Here is a 24,859-nt window from a genome sequence, read left to right on the forward strand (position 1 = left end):
TTGCTACCATGATGATTCTTGCAATGTGAAGCTGTGGGGAGACCTCCTGCATAAACCGAATCGAATTTGGTCAATTAATCACTGTCTGTCAGTCATCCAAGCTTCCTTTCTCATGCTACGCTACTAATTTGATGGGTGGTTCAGAAGACGGTTGTTCTGTTCTCTGCCGCGTGGTTCTCATTAATCCGTTCACTAAACCTGAGGGGATCTATTCAACCTCGCGCCACGCTTCTCAATGATTTGTTTTGGGGGTGCACCAAAAGCTGCGACGTAACTTTTGCGGGCCACATAGTGTTATTGCTGTTTCCTCGCCGGTGCGGGCGAAAAGTCTGCGGCTATCTCACAGGTGAGATGGCAGCTGTGGCTAGCCACATTTGAGCAATGCGAGTTAATGCTGCAAGCAACTATTGTTGCATTGGTTTCCACTCATTCATCTCGAGCCCCCGTTGCCACGATGTTAAGTCAGCATCTGTAGGCACCGCTACGCTAGCTCTGGAGAATTTTCAGCCCCTGAGCTAACGGAAACCCGGCGCCAACCAACGGCGCAGGCGATAATGGTCTCAAGGCGATCCTCTGAATACAGACGACTTCTCGTACGACTTTGCTTTCCAGATCGTCATCCGACAAGTGACAGCCACCGGCTGCAGAAACCACACGCGTGCGGGGTCAGTCTTGCTAGGTCGAACTTGAGCATTTGTCTCTAGGCCGGGCTAAAGGCCCCTCCTAAGTGACCTTTAAACCACGCTTGTTCAAGTGGGAGCTAGCGGAGGTCCTCCGTAAATGAAGAAATGCCCGACACGGCTGGGAATACGGAACGACTGGTTCTCAGTTGAGTCGGACAATGCCGCTTTTTCTGACCCTACATGCAACATGCGGTCTTTGATGACATCGGGTCCCGAAGCCAAGGCATGGTCCCGTCGTCCAGTAGATCAGCGAGCAATGCGCAGAATGAGTCGGGCAACCCGAAGTCTCGGTCCGTTCATGTTGTAGAAACCATGCTGCGGCAGTTTTTCCACCTACTAGACAATATAACACGCTGGCGGTGATGGCGTTCATTAATTCTTTCATATGAAACCCGGCGGATAGAACGTGACAGATTTTACTGCAAAAGAAGAAAAATTAAAAATAGATCACGTAGGTGATATCAAATCACGGCCCGCCACTCCTTCGATTGCCAAAAGTTTGCATTTACTTGGCTGATGGCAACATATCACAGTTCTTGGTCATGGTTCTCCGCCGGGTTCGACTAGGCCACCGGATTAGCATCGGCCCAGTCACCCACCGTCTGAACGATGAGCGGAGAGTTTGGTTCGGGGGTCGCTGGTTGGTAATGGAATATGCGTGTAACATCTCAAATTATCTCCACCGATGTAAATTGAGATGGTGGTTGAACTTCCCCTTCTCCTTTAAGTTATGGCTTCGCTTTCCAAACGCACCAGGACCAACCCCCACCCGCGACAGTTTGTGCACCTGCACGAAGTGTCCCGTCCTGCTTCTCAACTCCACTTCTTCCCTCATGAAACTGCATATTTGAAGAATGTCTTGGTGCCTCTCTCCTTTTTTTCTCCATTGCTGAATCAATATCGTGTACGGTCCGGCGGCAAATGTCGATGTGGGGCCGGCAACTCCGACTGACGGCGATCCACAGGCGGCACAGGGCTTTATCGGAGATTAAAGGTCGCTGGAAGAAAGATTGCCCGTTGTAGCAGCGATACCTAAAGGAAGAACGGGACTCCCGTCATAACCTGACCGGGTGTAGTGTAGTAAATCCCAGCGACGCACCGACCGCGGGGTAGAATTCACTCCTCTGCTATCTGTACTGTGAAAACATTGCGCATGCTACAGGGCATGGTGGGGCATCTAATTGCATCACCAGATGTCCTGCGCTCTTACCCATACTTGTCTGCACCGTCAGCACTGCCGCGTCCACTCTCGCAACCGGCATTCCAAAGCAAACAACAGTCTCTACGGTGGGTAGATATAGAGATTTTGCGTGAATCTTGAGCAGCCGATTGTTCAGTACGCACAGTCAGTTGTGCGACACCGCCTTCGCTGCGACTACCCCCATAACAATGCCCGCGTCAACGGATGTGCCGCCATCTTTGGCGATCCGCATCAGTCCGCTCCCGCCCTTCAAGCCTGATCTCTACGAACGCGCATGGTGCTCGGTGCCGCACCCGACGCTGCCTCTAATTGCGACCGCCCACTCTAAATCGGTCACAATCTACTCGCTATCCTCGCTGTCCTCGCACAGCAGCCTCTCCGGCGGCCACACACGCTCCGTTCGTTCAGTTGCCTGGAAGCCCAATCTCCCACCTCAACAGCTCTGCCTAGTCACCGGCAGCTTCGATTCTACTGCTGGCCTGTGGCGATGGGATGACGAGCTACCTTTTTCCGGCCACGACACTGCCAGCGATTCCCTCGAGATCGACCTTAATTCGTCGCAGCGAGCCAACAGCAATGGAAACAGCGACGATGATGGGGACAAGGACTGGGAGTTCACCCTGGTTCTGGAAGGTCATGATTCGGAGATCAAGGGCGTCTCATTTGCGCCTTCAGGCGCCTACCTCGCCACGTGTAGCAGAGACCAGACTGTGTGGATATGGGAAGATGTGGGCGCTTCCGAAGGGGATGATGAGTGGGAGACGGTTGCCGTGCTCAACGAACATAACGGAGATATGAAGGGCATCGCATGGTGTCCCGATGTGCCCGGGAGAAACTCGCGTAGAAGGTACAGCGCTGATGTTCTTGCGAGCGCGAGTTACGACAACACGGTCCGGATATGGCGCGAAGATGGCGATGGAGAATGGGTTTGTGTGGCGGTACTGGAGGGCCATGACGGCACCGTTTGGGGTGTGCAGTGGGAACAGAAGCCGCGTGCGGACAATGGATTCCCGAGGCTGATGACCTATTCGGCGGACCAGACCATACGGTTATGGAGTCTACAAGAGGAGGACGAGGAGGACGGGGCGAGTGTAGGTTCGGGTTTCCGTCCAGGACTTGGGGGCATTCCCAACACCATGCGAAGGTCGCTTCGCGAGGAGTGGGTTTGCGACGCCATCCTTCCAAAGGCGCATACGAGGGACATCTACTCGGTGACCTGGAGCGCCGACACAGGATTGATGGCCAGCACTGGCAGTGACGGTGTCATTGCCGTGTACCGGGAGTATGATGATACAAGGGTCGGAATGGGAAACGACGACGAAGAAGCACCTGAGAAAGCCAGCGAGCGACCGGGTCAATCAGGGAGGTGGAGGGTGGAAGCGACGGTACCGAACGCTCACGGTCCATACGAGATCAACCATATTACCTGGTGCAAGAGGTACGACGCGGGATCAGAGAGAAAAGGGACGGAGGAGATGCTTGTCACAACCGGTGATGAAGGCATGGTGCGTCCCTGGCAGGTCATTTGCTCGGACACGAAGTCCATCTGAAAGCCAAACAGTATAATGCAAAGGGATCGAGATCCACAGTCTGAGTCTGAACATGATGACTTGCAAGTTGCAGATGATGTTGATACTTGCTAAGCCACAACATGATGCGGCAACAGGGCCCGGGCTGTGGCTTAGCGGAACATCCATTGGCCGAGGTGTTTGAGGCCGCCTCCCGTCCTGTCCCGTCCTGTCCCGTCCTCGTCCTGATCCCCTGTCACTGGACAGAAACAACTTGAAACCTCTGGATTGCGTTGTCGGATAAGGTGCTGAGATGAAGGCCGGGTGAACATAAGGGCGCAAGGCGGCGTGGCAGCGCAAGCGTGCAGTTCAGCAAGTTCAATGGTCAGCAACTTGGTTGGGGCAGTGCTAAAAGCTGTCGTCACCAGCCCTTCAAATTGGCACACAGACAGTGAAACAGGGTTTTCTTCAGCGCGTCTGTTATTCTGACTGCGGTAACTTCAGGCGGCTCTCGTCCAATTCTTCTCCTTCCTACCTACCTACCTTACCTAGGCGTGCTAGGTAATATACAGAGCACCTTACCAAGAATCTGGGTACTCCCGTCGGCTTCAATTCAAAATCTGGACCTGGGTCCTACTTTGAGGTAGGTGAGATACCTACCTCCTTTACTTGCTAAGCTCCCGGGGCCATCCAATTGCAGAGCCAATACGTGCAGCCAATATCCATCCATACCTAATTACCTTCCACTTCAACACCGCACGAACAGGTACCTAAAGAACGTACCTGGCTGCAACGCACCGCACAGCACCGCACCCGCGTCCACCCTCCAACCGTCCCCGCCGTCCTTTGCACCCAACACCACTTTCTCTCGACCTTCGACAACCTCCACACTCCATCCTCGCCGCCTCACCGAATACTATTATCCTCCGTTCGCCTACGACCAGACGACGCCGTTTTCCTCTCTGATGGCAGGTCCGACCTCGCCGGGCACCGAAGGCCCCACGTTTGCCCCGCCCCATCTCCCTGCTGGCTGGATCGCCCAGTGGGATGGCTCAAGCAAGAAGTACTACTTCGTGCAGCTTTCCACCGGTGTCTCGCAATGGGAGGTTCCGACCGACGCCGCTCCCACAGGCGCAACTCCTGCCCAACCCTCTGATCATCCGTACGGCGTTCCTCAGCCCGAACTCATCACCCATCCCGACGGTAGCCAGACCGTGCGACACGCCGATGGCACCCTGGAGCCCGTCAACCCTCCCATGCCGCCCGACAATACAAACACGAGAGGTCTTGATGGTCCGACGGGCGACCGTGGCCTAGGTGTACGTCTGCCCGTCGTCCTTATCGTCTTCAAGATCTTATGCTCGCCTCCTTGCGTCTTCTTTGTTGCTACGTTTCTCTGCCTACATGATGCTGACCTGCCGTCTGTCTACAGAGCATGGCTATGAACGCGCTGCTTGGCAAGAACTCCAGCCATAGCAACTCATCAGGCTCCCATGGGAATTCTTCAAGTCCTCTCGGTGGGCTTGCAAGTCAGCTAATCAGTGGGATTGGAGGCCATGGAAATAACAACGCCAACACTAGTAGTGGGGGAAAGAGCTCTCTGGGCAAACTCGGAGGTGCACTGGCTTCCAGTTTCCTCAACAAACCGCAACAGCAGCAGCAGCAGCAGCAACAGGGGCAACAAGGCCATCAGGGACAGCAGCAAAACTACCACGGCAGCCAGTCTACGGGACACCAGCAGCAGCATGGAGGTCTCGCAGGTTCTCTCATGGGCGGTGTCGCCAATATGTTTGGCGGTAATAAGCCAGCTCACGGCGTAGGTTCTAGAGCACGCGCAGACGCCCATGTGACACTACTGATTGTCCTTCTAGAGCAACGATTACGGATACTCCAACAGCGCTTCTGGCGGCGGCGGCGGTTACTCTGGCCAGGCTCCTCCTACCTCTTACCAGCCGTCGGGCTCGACGCATACCCAGCACTCATCCCCACCGGCAGGTGCCTCTTCCTACCACTCGCCCGCTTCCAACCAGGGTCACAACCAACAGTCGTATCCTCCGCCGCCGACTCAAGCCCAGAATCACAACCAGTCATTTCCTCCACCGCCTAACCAGTACTCCACGCCGAACCAGGGCCAGACGCATCACAACACCGCCTATGGGGCGCCGCCTCAGCAATCTCATAACCAGTACCCTCCTCCGCCTTCTGGCGGACCCCCTTCATCATATGGCCAGCAGCACAGTTACGCCGCTCAGTCTAACCAACAACAGCAACAGCAGTATAGCGGATACAACCCGGCAACCTACGGTGGTGGGACCCCTCAAGGCTCCCAGCCCGGTGGCTACCCCAGCCAACCCTCGTATGCTGGCAATTCTTCTCAGCAGGGTGGCTACAACACCCACTACTGAGTGCCATGAGGAATAGACTGTTTCATGGCCAGACAGGAGTGTGACATGGCATGGGGCTGCATTTTGTGCCTTTCACGTCCAGGAAGGCGCTTCTTGCTATTCGCTCCACTAGTTCGTCAGGCTAGGAGGTTTGCTGGACAGGCCAGAAACAGAAGCCAGCCATAAATTGTACCGTCTCGCTCCAGGAGGCTAACTATGTCGAGACGAGAGCGAGGAGAAGTCTGGAGGCCGTGACGCAAACTGGTGCGGTCCCGATTTGTAGGCAGTCGATGTTTGTCGTTAGAACTCCCTTCATTTTGAGCAAGACACGAATGCATGGAGAGGGCGATAGATGCGGTAGTCTCGTGCTTAAATGTTTTTCTTCCTCTCAGGCTTGCCCTCAGCGGCAAGTACTGGCTGAATCCAAATCAGAATGACCCTAGATAGAAGCCAGGCCATGATGGACACCCCCTTGATGTAGAAGACGGTCGGAAGTAGTGACCTCGGCAAAGCATTCAGTAGAAATGGATCGAGTATGAGGTCGGCGCGAACGTGTTCAACATTGGCCATGAGCGTGGCGTTGTCGGTGTAGTAATCCGCCACAGCCAAGATCCTGAGGAAAAAAAGGGAAGTTTCTTGCTCCATGAGCGTTGAGTACAAGGCCGAAGAGCTATCCGCCTCACGGTTTGCGATGCGAGAGGAGGCATATTTCGCAAGGGAAGAGATGAGCTCGGGGGTATCCCAAACAACGGGCAGCTCAAACACATCGAGGGTGAAAGCTGTAGGTTGCTACTTGGTCGTCAATGGTGAGACGATGATGAACAGAGTGTGAAGCATCTTACAGTAGCCGCCCAGCACACTCTCAGCTCATACCGCTGGTCTTGTGTGAGGTTCTTGAGTAGCAACCAGGTTGGGCTCCCAAAGGGAGACGCAGGGGCCGGGAAAGAAGCTGGCAGATCAATTCTCTTGGACCAGTGGTCTGGTGTAAGCATGTCTAGACGGAGGTCGCCGAGGTTGGGCGATGTATTCGGAACATTGATAGTCTCTGGCGCTTGGAAAATGACCTTCTCGGTATTCGCACCAGCGAAGTTGGAAAAAATGGCCATGGAAAGGCCATGCTGTAGGGAGAGGCGCATGTGACAAGCGCGGCACAGAGCCCAAGGGGGGGCTGAGGTCTGAGGTGAAGCAGATTGCGGTCGGAATATTCCCGTGGTACAGAAATCAGGGAGAGAGGTGGCATATATCTTGTTCGATGGTAAACAGCAAGTCTGTCCTTCGAACCTATTCGATGTGGTGTTGGAGACAAGGATGCATGGAGGTGACGAAAGATGGTTGTTGTCCCCGCCGCCGCGACGGTTCTCAGATGGGTCCGTTTCCACTGTCCGTTCCGTGTGCCGACCGCGGTGCAGACATGTACCTCACACTGATGGATGCAAGATACCTACGTCTATTGCGGCGCCCCGTGATCTACTTCGAGCTGGGAGAGCGCCTGAAATGGCGTCCGGGACAGACTCGTCAGAATGAAATGATGGTATTGCGATCTAAGGCAGCTTTCCTACCAAAGGTTGTAAGTAGGCAGGCAAGAAAAAGCGCAATTTGGCGGTTCCATCGTCTGTGTCCGTGCCCATGCTCTGCCTTTATTTGATATCAGAAGTGAGTGCAGCGTGCCTCATCTTGCAAGCCCGAATGGCTGATCCCTCGGCTCTGGGGATCTTCGACGGGTTTCTCTCTCTCCGTAGGTATGTGCATGCCCTTCGTGTCCTCTCTCTCTCTCTCGTCCCGCCTGTTACCTTTATGCTCGCACAACTGCTGCTTCTGCTTCTACCTAGGTATACAGCGCAGCTCGCTCCTACCTATACACCTCAGATAGGTACCTACCTACCTTACCTAGCTAGGTACCTGCCCTACTATGATAAGGAAGGTAAGATACTTACCTAGGTAGTTCTCTGGTAAGCAATCTGGAACGCGTTAAACCACTTGTGTGTTTTTTTTTATAAAGCACTTCACCTAAGACGAGGCAGCTGTGCACAGTCAAGCTACCTCAGGCAGCTGAAGGTTGAAAACAATGGAGAGGAATTGTCACCGGCGGTCGCCTTTCCCAGCGAAGTGCGGTGTACTGGGCTTCGGCCCAGGGTCCTTGCTCACCTGTCAAACCAATCACTGACTGGCCTGTACCTGCCAGAAGATCTCCACCATGGGGCCAATAGGCAAGGCCCCACGCCCCGGGACGACCGCGACTCGATGCGGCCATTGGCCAGTCGTCCTTTGGACGGTTGTCTGAGAGAGACGTGGACAGGCGCGCTTACCAATTCGGGGAGGCTCATATCAACAAAAACTGTAGCACGGCCCCTGTTGCGCACCAAATTTCCCATCCCACCCCACCCCGACTTTGACCACCTGAGGAACCCAGTCGAGGACTCCAGCAGCACCACCAAAAACGAGGAGCACGAGCCCGGCACCTAGCACAACCTATTATTCTTTCCCTTGTACTTGCCAGGCCTAACCTAACCTTTTCAACCTCCTGTCGACATCCTCTCGCGATAGCTGCAAAAACAACTTTTTTTGTTTTTTGCTTGCTCGACACTCCCGACGCTCCTGATCCTGCTCCCTACCTCTACTCTCAGTCGCTTGTCTCATTTTCCTCTCGTCGCCGCAATCATGCGTGAGGTCATTAGCATCAACGGTAAGTTGCCGCCTGTTTTTTTTTTTTTTTGTTTTGATCTCCCCTGACCCCACGCGTCGGTTGTCTTCACCGCATCCTCGATCCCGTTTCCTTCGCAAGCTGCTTTTCGGTCGCTGATATCTCCTGTCACGAACATCCTTATTTTGCTAATTGAAAACACACGGTTGCTGACTTGTCTATCTATAGTCGGTCAGGCTGGTTGCCAGATTGCCAACTCCTGCTGGGAGGTACGTCTGGACTTGTGCTGATTCCGTTCCGCCGTGCCGCCGAGTCAACTCGCGGTACGAAGCTCTGCTGGCCCAATCAGTGGCCATACTTGATGATGACCTGCTTCTTCATGCGTCTGATGGCTGACCTTGATTCCTTCTGCAGCTCTACTGTCTCGAGCACGGTATCCAGGTACGTTGGCAACCCACCGCTCCTATCCAGTCCACAGGATGCTAACCCGATGCCCTTTCCAGCCCGATGGATACTTGACCGAGGAGCGTAAGCAGGCCGATCCCGACCATGGCTTCAGCACCTTCTTCTCCGAGACTGGTATGCTTCATCCTGAAGTATTCTCGCCTCCGCTGTGAGTGCTGACCAAATCTTCTAGGCCAGGGAAAGTATGTCCCCCGCGCCATCTACTGCGATCTTGAGCCCAACGTCGTCGACGAGGTCCGCACCGGGCCCTACCGCGGCCTCTTCCACCCCGAGCACATGATCACCGGCAAGGAGGATGCCTCTAACAACTACGCTCGCGGTCATTACACCGTTGGCAAGGAGCTTATCGATCAGGTTCTCGACAAGGTCCGCCGCGTCGCCGACAACTGCGTTGGCCTGCAGGGCTTCCTCGTCTTCCACTCCTTCGGTGGTGGTACTGGCTCTGGTTTCGGCGCACTCCTGATGGAGCGTCTTTCCGTCGACTACGGCAAGAAGAGCAAGCTCGAGTTCTGTGTCTACCCCGCCCCGCAGACCGCCACCTCTGTCGTCGAGCCTTACAACTCCATCCTCACCACCCACACCACCCTCGAGCACTCCGACTGCTCCTTCATGGTCGACAACGAGGCCATCTACGACATTTGCCGTCGCAACCTGGGTCTTGAGCGCCCCAACTACGAGAACCTCAACCGCTTGATTGCCCAGGGTAAGCCTTCCGATACGATCGTGCAATATGCGAGCTTGCATCTGACTTTTACTTAGTTGTCTCGTCCATTACCGCTTCCCTCCGTTTCGATGGCTCCCTGAACGTCGACTTGAACGAGTTCCAGACCAACCTTGTGCCTTACCCTCGCATCCACTTCCCTTTGGTCGCTTATGCGCCCATGATCTCTGCAGCCAAGGCCGCCCACGAGGCCAACTCTGTCCAGGAGATGACCATGTCTTGCTTCGAGCCCAACAACCAGATGGTCAAGTGCGACCCCCGTCACGGCAAGTACATGGCAACTTGCTTGCTGTACCGTGGAGATGTCGTCCCCAACGATGCCCACGCAGCTGTCGCTACTCTCAAGACCAAGCGTACCATCCAGTTCGTTGATTGGTGCCCCACTGGTTTCAAGCTTGGTATCTGCTACCAGGCTCCTCAGATGGTGCCCAACGGTGATCTTGCCAAGGTCAGCCGCGCTGTGTAAGTCACATCCTCATCCCTCCATGCCTAGCGCCATAACAGTCTACTGATAATGCGAATAGCTGCATGCTCTCCAACACAACTGCGATTGCGGAGGCCTGGTCCGCCCTGTCGACCAAGTTCGATCTCATGTACTCCAAGCGTGCCTTCGTCCACTGGTACGTTGGTGAAGGTATGGAGGAGGGCGAGTTCTCTGAGGCTCGTGAGGATCTTGCTGCTCTCGAGCGTGATTATGAGGAGGTTGCGGCCGACTCTCTTGAAGGTGAGGAGGGCCTTGAGGCAGAGTATTAAGATGTGTATATCTCGGCGTTTGGATGCGGAAGAAGTCGCCCTCCATTCTTCTCAGGGTGCAGGCTCTGTTGCCCTGGGTCTTTGCACTTGATCAGTCCGTTGAGCCAGTGGCGTGTTTACTTCAGTTGTTACAGTGAGAAAAAGAATAGCCAACTTTAATGCTACCGAGGATAAATCAATTGTGCTCCTCAGGCTACGTGACATCTGGTCTCGGTCAGCATCCTTTCTTTCGCGGATCTGCATTGTGCATGCGTGTGTTGTGCCACTGTGCATATATATTCAAAGACAAAGCTGCACACTGCAAGGTCTGCAGAGTGAGTCTCTTCCAGCCAGATTTCACTATTTTAACTGATGGATGTATTCGCCAGTTCAATGAAATGAAACTGATAGAGCGGAGCGGGCCTTTCGGATGTTCAAGCAACCTCGGGTGTAGGTATCTCAGTGTAGGTACCTTAGGTGCTTCTGTGTCCAGTGTAGGTGTCTCACAGCCACCTACCTTACCTACCTTCCACTGGACTCAGAGCTGCAACAGGACGTGGAGTGCCCGAGCTTTATTATGGGGCATATGTGTGTGCTCATTACACCTTCACACAGGTGACTGAATACGCCTGGGTACGTACTTGTTTGTGTATCCGTAAGGTAGGTACTTAGGCAAGGCAGGTGGCTCGGCCTGCCAGTTACCAGCCCGACGACCTTTGAACCAACCTAAACCCCCGGCCAGTCCACGGTCCACAGTCCACAGTCCACGAACAGCATCAACACAAGCCACCTCCTCTCCTTCCAAGGCTGATCCTTTGGGACTAAAGGGCTGTCCGGGCCATCATCTGTGTACAAGGTATGATCCTGCCGTCCATCCATTTCAATAGCAACACTTTACTTGCCGTGAAATCTAACCTGCAGTTTCCCGATCGTCAGACTTACGCTTCTTTCACCCCAGCCCCCCGGAGGCCGCCGTATCGAACCAACGAACAACTTCCATCACCTCTAGATACACTTGGAAACAGCCCGTCTTGATTGCTAGTACCACCCCGAGGCAGGAGTTTCACGCCGCCATCATGTCTGCTGACGGCGTCGATGCGGGTAAGTGGACTCTTTCGATGGTGACAGCGCGTCGCGCGGCAATGAGTGATAGCTAGATGCTGACGACAATTGTCTCACAGCTGTGCCGAATTTAAACCTCAACGCCGAAGAGAAGCGCCTGTACGGTCAACTCTTTCGCCAGGCTGACTCGGACAGCGTCGGTGTTGTCACCGGAGAGACGGCAGTGAAGTTCTTCGAGAAGACAAGACTCGATTCGAGAATATTGGGAGAGGTGAGGGCCGATTGATACTTGCTGCTCGCTACTGCCCGAATCCAGCGCAAGTGGCTAACGACACATACGATAGATATGGCAGATCGCAGACAAGGAAAACCGAGGCTTCCTAACTCCTGCCGGCTTCGGTCTGGTGCTGCGGCTCATTGGTCACGCCCAGGCTGGAAGAGAACCGACGCCAGAGTTGGCCCTACAGCAAGGACCACTACCGCGCTTCGATGGCTTGCCCCCTCCCGCAGGTCCTCTTGCATCTCCGACTCCTCCCCCTGCTGCTGCTGCTCTTCAGGCGCAAGGCACCGGAGGAGGCCCCATCCGAATCCCCCCTTTGACCCCTGAGAAGGTTAACCAGTATGCCGGCTTGTTCGAGCGCCAGCCGCTTCAAGCTGGCAACCTGCTTCCCGGTGACCAGGCCAAATCTATCTTTGAAAAGTCGGGCCTGCCGAACGAGGTTTTGGGTAGAATTTGGCAGTTGGCCGATACCGAGCAGCGCGGAGCCTTGGTTCTGACAGAATTTGTAATTGCTATGCATTTGCTCACGTCTATGAAGACCGGCGCGCTAAGAGGTCTTCCCAATATTCTTCCCGCCGCCCTCTACGAGGCTGCGACCCGTCGTGGACCTGCCGCGCCTCGTCAGTCGCCTACGGGCACCGGGCCAATATCTGCAATCCCCCGGCAAATGAGTGGTTCGGCCCAGTTTCGCGCAGGCAGTCCTCTTGGACGCCCACCGATTACTGCCCAGACGACTGGTACTCTGGGAAGCGACTGGCTGATCACTTCGGCTGACAAGGCCCGATTTGACGCACTTTACAATGACCTTGACAAGTCTCAAAAGGGCTTCATCACCGGCGAAGAGGCTGTCCCCTTTCTAAGCCAATCCAATCTCCCAGAGGATGCTTTGGCCCAGATCTGGGATCTCTCAGACATCAACTCAGAGGGTCGACTGAACCGGGATACTTTTGCAGTCGCGATGTATCTGATCCGCCAGCAAAGGAGCAGACGAGATGGCTCGACTACTCTGCCAACAGCGCTTCCTGCTAACTTGATTCCTCCCAGCTTCCGAACACAGCCGCGACCTACTACGTCAGGCTCACCATTTGACGCGCCGCCTCAGGCCCAGCCCCAACCACCAGCCCCAGCCCCGGCCCCGGCCCCGGCCCCGGCTCCTCCGAAATCTGCCCTTGATGACTTGTTTGGCCTAGACACCCCGCCCGCTCCGGCACCCGCTCAAGTCGCCCTTTCAACTGGCGGATCAACAGCTAATGACCCATTTGGGTCTGGTTCGGCAGTTCTGGCCCCATCTTCCCCCATCCGGCCCTCTCCCACCGGCAACCAGTTCAAGCCTTTTGTGCCGTCCTCTTCTTTTGGCCGCGGCCTCACAGCGCAGCCTACAGGAGACTCGAATTCTGGCAAGCCCTCCGCTGTTTCCGCAGCTGAGGATCTTCTCGGCGATGGTGACCCTGAAGTCAGCAAAAAGCTGACGAATGAAACTGCTGAATTGGCGAATCTGTCAAATCAGGTCGGCTCGCTGTCTAAGCAAATGCAGGAGGTTCAGGGCCAGCGTACCTCCACACAGAATGATCTCAACCAAGCCAATTCGCAGAAGAAGAATTTCGAGCAACGGCTGGCTCAACTTCGCACAATGTACGAGAAAGAAGCAAAGGACGTGGAGGCGTTGCAGGTGCAGCTCAACACGTCGAGAAACGAAACAAAGAAGCTCCAAGCCGAGTGCATGACGCTGGACGGGACTTATAGAGACCTGCAGAACCAGCACCAGCAAGTTTTGGCTGGATTCCAGGCTGACCAGCAAGAGAACGCCAATCTCAAGGAGAAGATCCGCGCCATCAATGCTGAGATCGCCCAGTTGAAGCCTCAGATTGAGAAGCTCAAATCTGAAGCTCGACAGCAGAAAGGACTCGTCGCTATAAACAAAAAACAACTGGTTACGAACGAGACTGAGCGCGACAAGCTTCAGTCAGAAGTCGCTGATCTTTCCAGGAGCAACGAGGACTTGTCTCGACAAATCAACACCAGCTCCCCAGTGGCAACGTCTGCTCAAGTCGCAAGCCCTGCGCCCTCGACCGCGAGCGGAAACAATCCCTTCTTCCGTAGAACAGGAAGTACTGACATTATGGGTACCTTCACCTCGCCGCCGCCAGCCAAGCCATTCAGTGGCGATAAGTCTTTTGACGATGTCTTTGGCCCGGCGTTCCCTCCTCCCACATCGACAAGCACACCGCCACCTGCTCCATCATTCAAGCCCCAGCACACGGGGGCGTCGACTGCTAGCTTGGGCTCGTACTCAAATCCCCCTATCCCCACATCACCCATTGCCAGCCGCCAGGCTACTCTCACAAGTGAACCTCCCGCCCCGCCTGAATCACGACAGATTAGCTCGAGCTTCCTTCCGTTCCCGGAGGCCTCCGAATCCCTTACGTCTTCTCGGGCCGTGTCACCCCCTGCCTCGCGTGCCGATGGGTCTGGAGACACCTCCACTGCGGCCTCATTGCCCGGAGCATTCCCCGTCGAGCCTACAACAACGGGACAGAGCACCGCCTCGACTTCTACCGCAAGCAACGCTGAGCCACAGGAGCCTGCGGCTCAAGGTGGTGCGCAGCCGCCAGGCGAGGGCGCGACAGCTGGAACTGAAGTCGGTGCAGTCGACGCATCGAACCCAGACCCATTCGCGGCAATGGATCAGGACAAGGCCAAGGCTGACTTCGACAATGCTTTTGCAAGCTTCACAAACGCGCATAAGAGCTCAGACAAGCCTGGTGCTGACGGCGCCAAATCATTTTCGGCATTTGATTCTGAATTCCCTCCAATTTCTGAGCTTGACCGCGACGATGACGAATCTGATAGTGCAAGCGAGCGTGGCGGTTTCGACGACGACTTCGCACCAGCGTCTCCTCAAGCCAAAAAGGTCGATGATCATAAGGGTGCCACATCCCCTCCACCGACGGCTACTGCTGTTGCTCCTGCTCCCACGGTTGAAAGCTCCGCGCCCACTGCATCGTCTGCCGAGCCCCAAGTCGCCCCCGTCGATACGTCTACACTCCCGGAGGCCCCGGTGACATCGGAAGCGGAAGCTGTTGAGACGACTGCTCCTGCCGCCTCCGCTTCACAACCATCCGCCGCACCCAAGCCGCAGTCCTCCTTTGATGACCTCGATGATGATTTCGAGGGTCTCGAGGATGCCAAGGAAGGCTCTGCCGATGATGACTTCCAGACAATCTCCAGATCTGGTCTCGATGACTTCAACCCTGTCTTCGACAGCAGCCCCCCTCCAAGCCAGGTCAAGACAGAATCCACTGCTTTTGGGCACGAAAGTAGTTACGACTTTGGCGCTGTGTCCCCTAATGCTGCCACTGGCAGCACTAACGGTGCGGGCACGAAGAGTGCGACGGTGCCGGATGCGCAGGACTGGGATGCCATTTTTGCTAGCCTGGACTCTCCCAGTGCAGCCAACGCAGACAAGGGTGCAGAAGTCCCTCCTGCGACTTCAGACTCCCGACCTACACCTGGCCGTGCTTTGACCAGAGATGGGGAGCATGACGACCCCATCTTGAAGAACCTCACGAGCATGGGCTACTCAAGAGAAGATTCCCTTCTCGCACTCGAGAAGTATGATTACAACTTGGAGAGGGTATGTCATAGTCACAGAAACTCGTTTGAAACTTTCGGCTGCTAATTCTCTAACAGGCCGCCAACTTCCTTGCCAGTCAATCATAGACCTGATCTAGATGTGTTGGGGGCACAAAAAGCGCAACTGGATTTCCTCATGGGAGGCAAAGTGGCATTAAATCGACAACAGCAGGCATTATATTTCTCCCCCTTTTCACTTGGTCTACAAGAGATACCTTCGTGTTCGGAAGTTGTTACCCTACCATTCCCGCCATGTCCCTCGCGTCTCACGATTGGAGCACGTCGGACCTCGGCACCTAATATATATGTATGTATGTAGGATATACATGGTTGACTCGAAGCTCACAATGCTCGGCCCTCTTGATTTTGTACTAAGCTTGCGTGTTGTCATCATGAGTCTGGACGCAAAACAAATGATATTGAAGACTCGTAGGTTCCATGTGTGACCTGCTCGTAGCTCGAGCATGCATGTGTCTAGGTATGGCGGGCCAAATTACATGTGAGATCAGAGAGTCTCCCCAGTCTACTGAGCCCAGCAGCTTTGGGTCAGTGTTGAGTCACTCCTCAGAGAAACCCAGCTTCGCTACAATCACTTATGGTCCTGTGAAGGCCGTATTCTTCGTCCAATGTTGGCCCTTGGGGACCGTGTGCAGCATTTCGAAGTGTCCGTACATCAGCAAGCAAAGACATCTTGTCTTCTAACCACCTCATATTTTCCCATCCAATACCTCCAACAGCAGTACTCTGGATCGTCGTCTTCGCCGAGTCCAGCAGTTGTCTTGATTTTCATTATCGTCTAACCCGACCCTCGTTGAGCAGCTCCATCGTCATCTCTCGCGCATCCGGATCCCCAGTATCACCCTCTTTTCGCTCTTTTCATCAGCCTGCTCGGCCGCCTCAGCGCAGCTCTGTCTGCCTGACAATGATACTACGTGCAACCGGCATGGCTTGATCACTTGACCTTGCTCATGATTGTCTCGGGACCCCTGACCACATCAATCTGCGCCGCTCGTGCCTTGACGGCGTTGAGCATGCTCCTTTCAAAGTCATCGCGCGACCGCAACGCTGCCTCCACCCACGTCATCTGCAAGTCCCAGTAAGCCATCTTGAAGCCCTCGAAGGTGTCCGGGAGCGCGTCCTTCTCGACGGTAAGCAGTTGCAGAAAGTACTCGGTGACACGCCACGTCTGCTTGACGGAGTTGCCGACGTCCGGATTAGGAAGGGCACCAAAGTACTCGAATGCCGTCGAAATGTCGTTGAACAGCTTGTCCTGGAAGGGATCGGTGCGGCGAAACTTGGCTCCTTTGTTGCGAACTGATGTGAGGTAGCGGACGAGCAACTCGTCGGCGAAGATTTCTGTGAAAATGTCGACAAGAGAGTGGTGCAGAACTTGGCTATAGTCGTTGACGTATTCCTCAAACGTTACCACCATCTGTTTCATGGCTGTGCTTGTGTACCACTTGGGCGTGAAGAAGTCGGGCATGACCAACTTGAAGTCGACGGAGAAAATAAGCTGAACAAACTTGGTGATGCACCACGTGCTAAAATCCACATAGCCATCCCGTAGCAGCTCAACTTCGCCCTCGGCGCGCTCCATGTACGCCGGCGATACGAGGGGCTCGAACTTTTGCTTGAAATTGGACAGGTACGCTAGCCTGCCTTCTTCCTCATTGTCGTCGACGCAGGCAATCTGGTCGTTTGCCGTGGCCACAAGCCAATCTTGAAGTGGTTGGAATCCTTCGAGCTCAGGCATCTTCCCAGTCTCGTATCTGATGGCCTCTTCGTCGAGCATCTTCTGCCACGACTGCTGCCTGCCACGTAACCGCAGAAACATGGCGTCGATGACTCCCTCAATAACATCCATACGCTTTGAGTTGGCAGCAGCATCAATCTGCTCACGCAGCATACGCCACATGTCGACGAGGTTCTTGGTTCGAAAGTAGCCATACTCATCCTGATCCAGGTTAGAACCTTCAACATTGCGCTCGGCAAAGTCCTTAAGCTCTGCATTGAATATTCGCTCGATCCATTCATCCAGGAACTTGATGATGAGCTGGCGGAAGTCGCGCACCAGTTCCGTTTCTCTTGAATCGATGACATGAGGCGCTAGGTCCTCCTGCTTGAATCCCAGCTTCTTCATCTTTTTATAGTACTTTTCGGGCCAGTTGATGATCTCCAAGGTATTGGCAGAACTAGAGTCTGGGTCATCGATCATTCCCACCAAGAAGTCGTGCATTGTTTGGTGGTAAATATCCCCATAGGTCTTGAGAATCTTCCATTTCTTAGGCATCAAGGGGGCCATGCCCATTTTAACGGCGTTGAGGTCGTTGAAGTACCATTTGAGAATCTTATCAAGTGCCGAAGGGTCGTCCAAGAATTCACCTCTTGCCTCCGCGAACTGTCCCTCGACACTGATCTTGATGGCTTGTGTGAATTTGTCCTTGTAACCTCGGACCTTTTTTGCACCGTCGGTTATACTCTGGAACCTTGTCGCCATCTCCTTGTGGTCTCTCAACGCTTCTTGCAGTGCCAGCACTCGTTGATCGCTCTTCTCTTCCGCCTCAATCACGACAGCAAAACGTACCACCAGGCCATTATTGTCATTAACGACCAAATTAATAAGGTTCAGAGCTAGAATACCGATATGCTCGTCAAACCAGTCGATCATGGTATCCAGTCTCTGAAAGTAGTCCTCGAGTGTTGACTCCAGACTTGGGTCCTCCGCTCTTTGAATTTGCTCCATGGCATCATCTCGAATATTCCTCAGCTGTGTCAGCTCGTAGTGTATCGGCAAGAGGTTCGGCATGTTCTCCTTGTCGCTCTCATCCTCGCTCAACATTCGCTCGACAATCTCTAGGCGCTCGTTGAAAGTCTCCAGGTTCTTGCGCATCGCCTCGACGGCGCCGAAATTGCGATGTGCCTGAGACACCAAGTTGATGCTGGCGAAATCCTTGATCATGTTCTGCGACTCTGAACACAGGCGGTCGATCTTGATCATCTCCTCCTTGATCTGCTGCACCGTCTTCTGCCCGTCCGTGAGGCCAGTCATGCCTGACTGTGTCGTCTCCAGCTGCTCGCGAAGGCCGCCACGGAGTTGTGAGTCGACAGCAGCCTTCTTTCGGGAAAATTCCTGCTTCAGGCCGGCGATCTTGTCGAGGTCATCGGGATGACGGAGGAGCTCGGCGAGCTTTGGCACGGGCGCATCCATAGTGAATGAACTATGTCGGTAGTTGACTGAGGTTGGCAGGTCAATAGGGGCTCTTGATAGTCGTCAATCGATCGGTCAGATAGTCAATTGTTCGTGCAGTCGGATGAAAGAGGCTCGGGTGTTTATGCTGCTCCCATAATCGTTTGGTGGTGACGGTAGGGTATGAAAATCATGGCATTGCGCGCCACAGCTTGGGTTTCGTGTACATACATGGATGCCACCTAAGGTAGGAAGGGGGGGAAGAGAGCGAGAGCTACCTTACCTTGTACCTAGGTAGTGTACGCAGCTGCGCAGCGGAAGTGGGCCGGGTCAGTACGCTCCAGGTACTCCGCTCCATACATGAGTGTTCCTATGGATAGGTGCTTGGGCCTACGTAAGGTAAAGTGTACAGAGTACCGACTGACTGGAGGGAGTGAGAATCAGGGTCCGTGCACATGAAGCTGGACTCTCGTCGTCGTCGACCTCAACTAATCATGCAATTAAGTCTTGCTGAATGTTCGTCTTGCATCTATCTTGCGATCTGCTAGATCATCATTTTATATTGTCTAGAAAGCAATTGACCATGATTGGACGGAGAAACATCCGACTAAACGCTGCATTGCGTGACTGCATAACACGAGTGCCAAAACGCCGAGCCAAATCTGGAAACGGACCCGAAAGATTAGTTACTCCATCATTGACTTTCCAATCTCACTCTGCCAGCCCTCGGCTCGCTCGAAACCATTGGAATGAGTCTGATAGTCCATCAAGGCCTGGTAAACCTCGGCCTTGGAGCTGAGGACAAATGGTCCGTACTGAACAACCTCCTGATCAAGGGGTGTGCCAGCGATGAGCACAAGGCGAGCGTCCTTCTCTGCGCTTGCATCAACCTCAATATTAATCACTTCCCCGTCAAGCTCAAACACGACATTGTGGAACGGGTCGACCACACGCTTCTGAGCTCCTGTTCCGAAAATGCTCTGTCCGTCGAGCGTGTACGCGAAGGCATTCCAACCCTTGGGCAGAGGCTGTGCGACTTTGCCACCAGGCTTGATGTTGATGTCCAGAATCCACACCGGCGTGTAGGCGAGATCGCGCACCGAGTCGACGCCGTGACTCTGGCCAGAGATGATCTTGATGTGGACCTTACCGTCATCGACGTCGACGGAGGGAATCTCTTTGGCGCGCAGGTCGCGGTAGCGCGGCTCGCAGGACTTCAGATGCTTGGGCAGGTCAACCCAAAGCTGGAGGCCGACATTGGCGCTGCCATCCAGGTTCTGTTTGGGCATCTCGGCATGCATTATGCCTCGACCCGCTGTCATGAATTGCAGGTCGCCCGTCTCAATGGTGCCCTTGTTGCCGGCAAAATCCTCGTGGTCGACTCCGCCATGGAGCAGGTAGGTGATGGTTTCTTGGCCTCTGTGAGGGTGGTCGGGGAAGCCCGCCCCCGGGGAGATACGGAAATGGTCTTTCAATAAGCAATGTGTTTTTTTTTTCCTTTCCCTTTTTTTCCCCCTTGGGACGAGATGTTGCGGAAACCCTACTCACCGAGCATCAAAAATGGAGAGAAATTTCGTAACTGGGGAGTCCCGATAGAGCGGCGGACACGAGCCCCGGCACCTTCTGCTTGTTCAACGGCCAGAAAGACCTTGCGAATTGCACGAGGAATGGACATATCGCTCGCGTACAGGTGATGGTCTATATGTGGCTTTGGGGTCTGGTTTCCTCTTCTGGATGCGGAAGACGTCAGATTGAAGAAAGTCTCGGTGGTAACGAGTGCAATGTTGCGTAGGCCTTGTCTGAAGAGAACAATCGATGCGATTCCCACGATGATGGACAAGAAAATCGAGAAGGGCTTCATTGACGAGAAGCACGCGCGGTATTTGTGCAGAAAATTGGAGTGGTTCTCGGCAACGTCTGGGTTGGGCAACCGGAGGACAGATGTAGAAGACTCCTATATTCTAGAAGCGCGATTGGTAAACGGCATACACATGCACCTTTTTGTTTCCTGGTCTATTTCCTCGCCCTTTTCGCTTTCTCTCCACCTGAGGCAGGTTACCTTACCTAGCATCGTGAGGGTGTCTCTGCCACATTCTGACCAGCGACTAGGCTTAGTCAAATTTACATCAGCAATTATCAGTATGGGACTTGCTGACACAGTCAGTCGTGGCCGGGCGCTATGACGTTGATGGCCGGAGGCACCGAGCTGGGTGCCTGAGGTCACACAATGCTTTGGAGAAACCCACCCTAGCCCAATCAGCAGGCGGCAATTCTCCCCAGTTTCCCTCTCTCGTCCAGGTCGTCCTCCAGCTGCTTGCTGCTCGTAATTGATCCGATCTCACGTCAAAATTGAGTTGCTGAAAGCAAGCTATAATACCTACCTACCTTACCACAAGGTACACTCATGCCTGGACGTGGACATAAGACCACAGAACAGGGAGCTTAAGCAGCACTGTCAAATTATCGCATCGCGCTCGTGCTTGTCAATTGTCTTAGTGCACTTCCGTGACTGACTAAGGCGTCGTTTCTCCTTTCTTACCCCTTTCTACGCATCTCTCCCTGTTATCCTCATATCAGTGGCAAAGTCCTCTGTAACCGGCTTGACGGCGACTCAGATAACACCCCGTTCGTGCCTGGACACGCGGCATAAACTGCGGCACGTGCGGTCATGCCAACAGAGGTTTGATGGTTAAATATTCAGAGCTCCTGAGAGCAGGGGGGTCAAGAGAAAAGCGCAGATCTATTAATTTTGGGTCTCATCTCGTTCCATGACCAACTCCAGCACTGGCAAAGCCTCGCTTCCCCGTCGCACACTTGCAACCAATTACGGGTCCATTCGAACTCCATACTGAGCGAAGCGCCCTATTTTCTACGGAACCCATCAACGTTGAGAGAGATACCGCAATCAGTTGGTCCTAAAACTGAGGACTGGGGTGACGCACAGCAAGCCTTCCATCTCGTACATCAACATGGGAAACAAACATAAGAGAGCAGAACATGGCAAGTACAAATAAAAGCTCTTTATCCGAGGTATAAATTCCGTTCCTTGCTGTATGTCGTTGAAGCGTCCGCCATCATGACTGCGATACAAGAATCAAGGATAGTTCGAGTCGCATGAGAAGGGTATATGAAGTGGAGGGAAGGGAACTAGCCGGCGGTACGAATGCCAGTACAGGTACAGGCTTAGTTGTTGACCTTTTCGTTCACGACGTCCTTGGCCTCCTCCTTCTTGTAGTGCATGACGTCTCCAACCCAGATGATGATTTCGCTCGTAGTGATGAGGGTAGTGCTAACGATGGCCTTGCCGTAAGTCACCAGGTTCTCACCACCAACCTTCTTCTTCTCCTGGGCATACGTCTTGAAGACGTGGTCCTTGGCCTCGAAGCCGGTACGAATCGGCAAGGCGATGATGCCCTTGGCCCCAGCATAAAGTTCCTCAGTGGGCTTCTTGATGACGGGGACGCGCTCCTCGACCTTGGTCAGGGTCTGGTCGCCAAGAGCGTCGGCCTTCTCCGCGTAAGGGCGCAGATAGCCCCAGGGCCGGGCCAAATAGGGAAGGAGAGGGGCGGCAAAGGTTTGGTAGGCAGAGTCACCAATGGCGATCGACTTCTTGCCGAAAGGGTTGTTCCTGAAGGCGACAACGCCGTCGTGAATAACGGGAATGTCCAGCAGATGCTGTGTCATTGGGTCAGCGCCGACAGTACAAAGCTTCGGGTGTATTGCGAGCTTCTCACCTGAGCAGTGGCTGAGTTAACAGCCGGGAGGTCACCGTTGACTTGGGCCATTTTGGACATGTAGGCGGCTGTTCGATGGTGAGAGCGGTAGTTCAGGGCAAGTGTCGAGATGGGGGTGAAGTCGATTGAGGCTCAACAGTCAGGTAGTCGTGGATGTAAGCAGGTGGTTGCTAGAGCAAGAGTGCAGAGCGGAGTAGAGCAGATGTTGAACAGGAAGTTTGGAAAAAGGAAAGGACGGCCGGAAGGTTTTGGGTAATGGGAGGGGGAGAGGGAAGCGAGTTGGAGGGAGTAGGCAGAGCTAAAAGGGAGGGAACGGCTGGAACGAGAAGACGAGCTTGTCTGTAATGGACGGGACGGGATGGGATGGGATGGGACGGGATGCAATGGGTGGTGACGAGGTTGACGCCACAGACGGGCATGGACAGAAATGAAAAAGTAAAGTAAGGTATTTATCTACCCAGATAGTACCATTGCATGTCAGTAGCAAGGCATGTCTGGGCTGGCCTTGCTTGAACCCCTTAGAAATTAGGATGCAGACTAGGTAGAGCTAGAGCGAGAGCGATTAGCATGTGCTTTCCTTCTCATCCACCACCACCACGTCTTGTCGCGACTATGTCAAAGGCTGAGGGAAAGGAAAACCAACGAGACGCGCAGGAATGCCACTGGTGGCGGGGCTTGGACCAAGTATCCCTACCCGCGAGGTACATTGGATGCACTGGTTCAGGACATGCATCTCCTCGACCCTCCACACGGCCGCATGCCAGCGGGAGATGGTGCTCCTGCTGCTGCACCATCAGGAACGGTTGCTCCTCGAGATTGAAGCTTGCTTCCTGTGTGTGAATTCCTTTTGCCGTGTCTCGAACGTCGCCGCCCTGCGAAGATCTGTCTTCGTTTTTCGTCCCTTGCCCTTCTCCCTCTGCCTTCCCAGCGTTCCTCCATGCCGCCGTTCTTTCGTTGACCGGCAGCGGAGCCCAAAGTTCACCAGGTAAGGTCAGGTAAGGTGAGATGAGGTCGAGGTGAGGTGTGGCCGAATTGCGTGCCTTATCTCGCTCTCACTTTCTTGCCCTCCCTCGTATGACATACGGCAGCCCCGTCTCGGAGCTGGTCACTGCAGAATATAATGCAAGAAGATGAGGTACGACTTGGTCATTGGTACACTCGTTCATCAGAAGCAAGAGCAGCATCAACGCAGTCTCGATGCATCCCTATCATGACCCCGGGCTTTTAACATGTGAAAGTGAGGTGGTTTGTTGCCCCGCCCGCTGGTGGTCGAGCTGCGCAAGAAATCGGAGGGGAAAAGAGGGGCGCAGCGGCGGTATCGGTAATGTGCCCGGCTCACTTCCCTTAGTAGGGCTCTGGGCCTTTTCATCCTTCCTGTCACGATCTGGTCATGAATTGCACCTCAATGCCCATCTAGGTCCGCAGTGTGAATATGGTCTCGAGCTTTCCACTCGCTGGTGGTCGAGTCGCTGCTCAACACGTATGCGTGCTTCACATGGCCGTGCCTTATCTGCCAGCCCGTCCTGGGAGCAGTTGTCGATCTGTGTTCCGAGGAGTGGGCTGCTGCTCGGGCTTTGGTCTGTGAGTACCTTACCTCTACACTGTAAGGTAGGCAGGCTCTGGGTGAGGTGGGTTGAGCATGGCAGGTGGCACCTAACCTGGAAGCAAGTGACAGCCTGTGAAAGGTTGCATCCGTGTGCTCCTTACCCTAAGGTAGGGTACCTTAGGTGGGTAGGCACCTACTGCGTTGTAGTGTTAGGCACGCCGCGCTTGGGGCTGGTGATGGGCCAACCTCAGTTTACCTTAGCAGAGGATCTGAGGTGAGCTGATGCGCTGCCCAATTACCTCACCTTACGCTGTGGCTGAGGCGTCCCGGTACCTTTCCCCGGGGAGGCACGATACCTTGACCCAATTGGCCCACTGTGAGTGAGCTTATCACTTCACATTTCTCAAACTTAATCACGGGGAAATTCCAAGCCAACGGCTGCGCTGGGCCGCGCTACTACACAATAGCGTAACACTGAGGAGGCATGGCCTCTATCACGAAGTCAGGGTGAGGTCGTTCCCATGTACCGCGTTACCTGCCGTTCAGTGTCGCTGGCTTGTGACTTTCTGACCTTTTGACACTTGCCTGCTCTGCCATCTTTTGGGACATGAGACCACGGCCCTTACCCTGCGGCTATTTCTCCTACTCCCTGTCCCTTTCGTCATCTGCATCATGTTTGACCGAAACACTCCGCCGAGCTACCAGTCCGAGAGATTGGGTATAATATCCGCCGCGATGCGCCGCTAAGCACCATAGCCTTCCAATGACTCCCTTCCTCTTCTCTCACAAACCTTCCCGTGCCGTCCCTGGGCAGGAACCCAGCTTCACGAGCCTCGGACTTTGATGCTGCAGGTTCTTTTACGCTCACTTCGATCCATCAATGGTTGTCGAACCGGTGCATATCATTGACCCTGCCTCGTCCGCCCATAGCGATCAACCTGATTCTCTTCGCTACGTTAATACGACTGGAAAATTCTGCCCTGGTAGTGGCTCTTTCCGCTGCGAACCCTGCCGTCCTGTCCTCCCTTGATGGCGTTCGCTGGCAATCCTCTCGCGGCGCTGCACTAGCCACATATGCCCAC

The 24,859-nt window shown here is 54.3% G+C and overlaps 8 protein-coding genes across 8 annotated transcripts; 4 read left to right on the forward strand and 4 right to left on the reverse strand.

The window, feature by feature from the left end:
• Window positions 1-2,072: 2,072 nt before the first annotated feature.
• Window positions 2,073-3,434, forward strand: CIA1 (putative cytosolic iron-sulfur protein assembly protein 1; the record flags this gene model as incomplete). The annotated part of the gene is made up of 1 exon (XM_036634629.1): window positions 2,073-3,434. One exon carries the CDS (start codon window positions 2,073-2,075, stop codon window positions 3,432-3,434), a length of 1,362 nt encoding a protein of 453 aa, XP_036499277.1.
• Window positions 3,435-4,357: 923 nt separating this feature from the next.
• Window positions 4,358-5,797, forward strand: CGCS363_v002781 (uncharacterized protein; the record flags this gene model as incomplete). Its single annotated transcript, XM_036634630.1, has 3 exons — window positions 4,358-4,711; window positions 4,825-5,208; window positions 5,264-5,797. The coding sequence occupies 3 exons, from the start codon at window positions 4,358-4,360 to the stop codon at window positions 5,795-5,797; spliced, it is 1,272 nt and encodes a 423-aa protein (XP_036499536.1).
• A 348-nt stretch (window positions 5,798-6,145) lies between these two features.
• On the reverse strand, window positions 6,146-6,882 carry CGCS363_v002782 (uncharacterized protein; the record flags this gene model as incomplete). Its single annotated transcript, XM_036634631.1, has 2 exons — window positions 6,146-6,565; window positions 6,619-6,882. 2 exons carry the CDS (start codon window positions 6,880-6,882, stop codon window positions 6,146-6,148), a joined length of 684 nt encoding a protein of 227 aa, XP_036499535.1.
• A 1,552-nt stretch (window positions 6,883-8,434) lies between these two features.
• On the forward strand, window positions 8,435-10,356 carry TUBA (Tubulin alpha chain; the record flags this gene model as incomplete). Its single annotated transcript, XM_036634632.1, has 7 exons — window positions 8,435-8,459; window positions 8,646-8,686; window positions 8,832-8,858; window positions 8,921-8,996; window positions 9,055-9,585; window positions 9,642-10,065; window positions 10,128-10,356. 7 exons carry the CDS (start codon window positions 8,435-8,437, stop codon window positions 10,354-10,356), a joined length of 1,353 nt encoding a protein of 450 aa, XP_036500021.1.
• Window positions 10,357-11,411: 1,055 nt separating this feature from the next.
• Window positions 11,412-15,397, forward strand: CGCS363_v002784 (putative calcium-binding protein; the record flags this gene model as incomplete). Its single annotated transcript, XM_036634633.1, has 4 exons — window positions 11,412-11,436; window positions 11,517-11,668; window positions 11,742-15,311; window positions 15,368-15,397. The coding sequence occupies 4 exons, from the start codon at window positions 11,412-11,414 to the stop codon at window positions 15,395-15,397; spliced, it is 3,777 nt and encodes a 1,258-aa protein (XP_036499547.1).
• An 865-nt stretch (window positions 15,398-16,262) lies between these two features.
• On the reverse strand, window positions 16,263-18,518 carry sec6 (Exocyst complex component sec6; the record flags this gene model as incomplete). The annotated part of the gene is made up of 1 exon (XM_036634634.1): window positions 16,263-18,518. One exon carries the CDS (start codon window positions 18,516-18,518, stop codon window positions 16,263-16,265), a length of 2,256 nt encoding a protein of 751 aa, XP_036499546.1.
• A 665-nt stretch (window positions 18,519-19,183) lies between these two features.
• On the reverse strand, window positions 19,184-20,358 carry PIRL (Pirin-like protein; the record flags this gene model as incomplete). The annotated part of the gene is made up of 2 exons (XM_036634635.1): window positions 19,184-19,965; window positions 20,046-20,358. The coding sequence occupies 2 exons, from the start codon at window positions 20,356-20,358 to the stop codon at window positions 19,184-19,186; spliced, it is 1,095 nt and encodes a 364-aa protein (XP_036499279.1).
• A 1,322-nt stretch (window positions 20,359-21,680) lies between these two features.
• On the reverse strand, window positions 21,681-22,282 carry CGCS363_v002787 (uncharacterized protein; the record flags this gene model as incomplete). The annotated part of the gene is made up of 2 exons (XM_036634636.1): window positions 21,681-22,172; window positions 22,232-22,282. The coding sequence occupies 2 exons, from the start codon at window positions 22,280-22,282 to the stop codon at window positions 21,681-21,683; spliced, it is 543 nt and encodes a 180-aa protein (XP_036499278.1).
• Window positions 22,283-24,859: the final 2,577 nt, after the last annotated feature.

This window comes from Colletotrichum siamense, assembly GCF_013390195.1.
Source record: "Colletotrichum siamense strain Cg363 chromosome Unknown KSG_Cg363_contig02, whole genome shotgun sequence".
In the NCBI taxonomy this organism is placed as follows: domain Eukaryota; kingdom Fungi; phylum Ascomycota; class Sordariomycetes; order Glomerellales; family Glomerellaceae; genus Colletotrichum; species Colletotrichum siamense.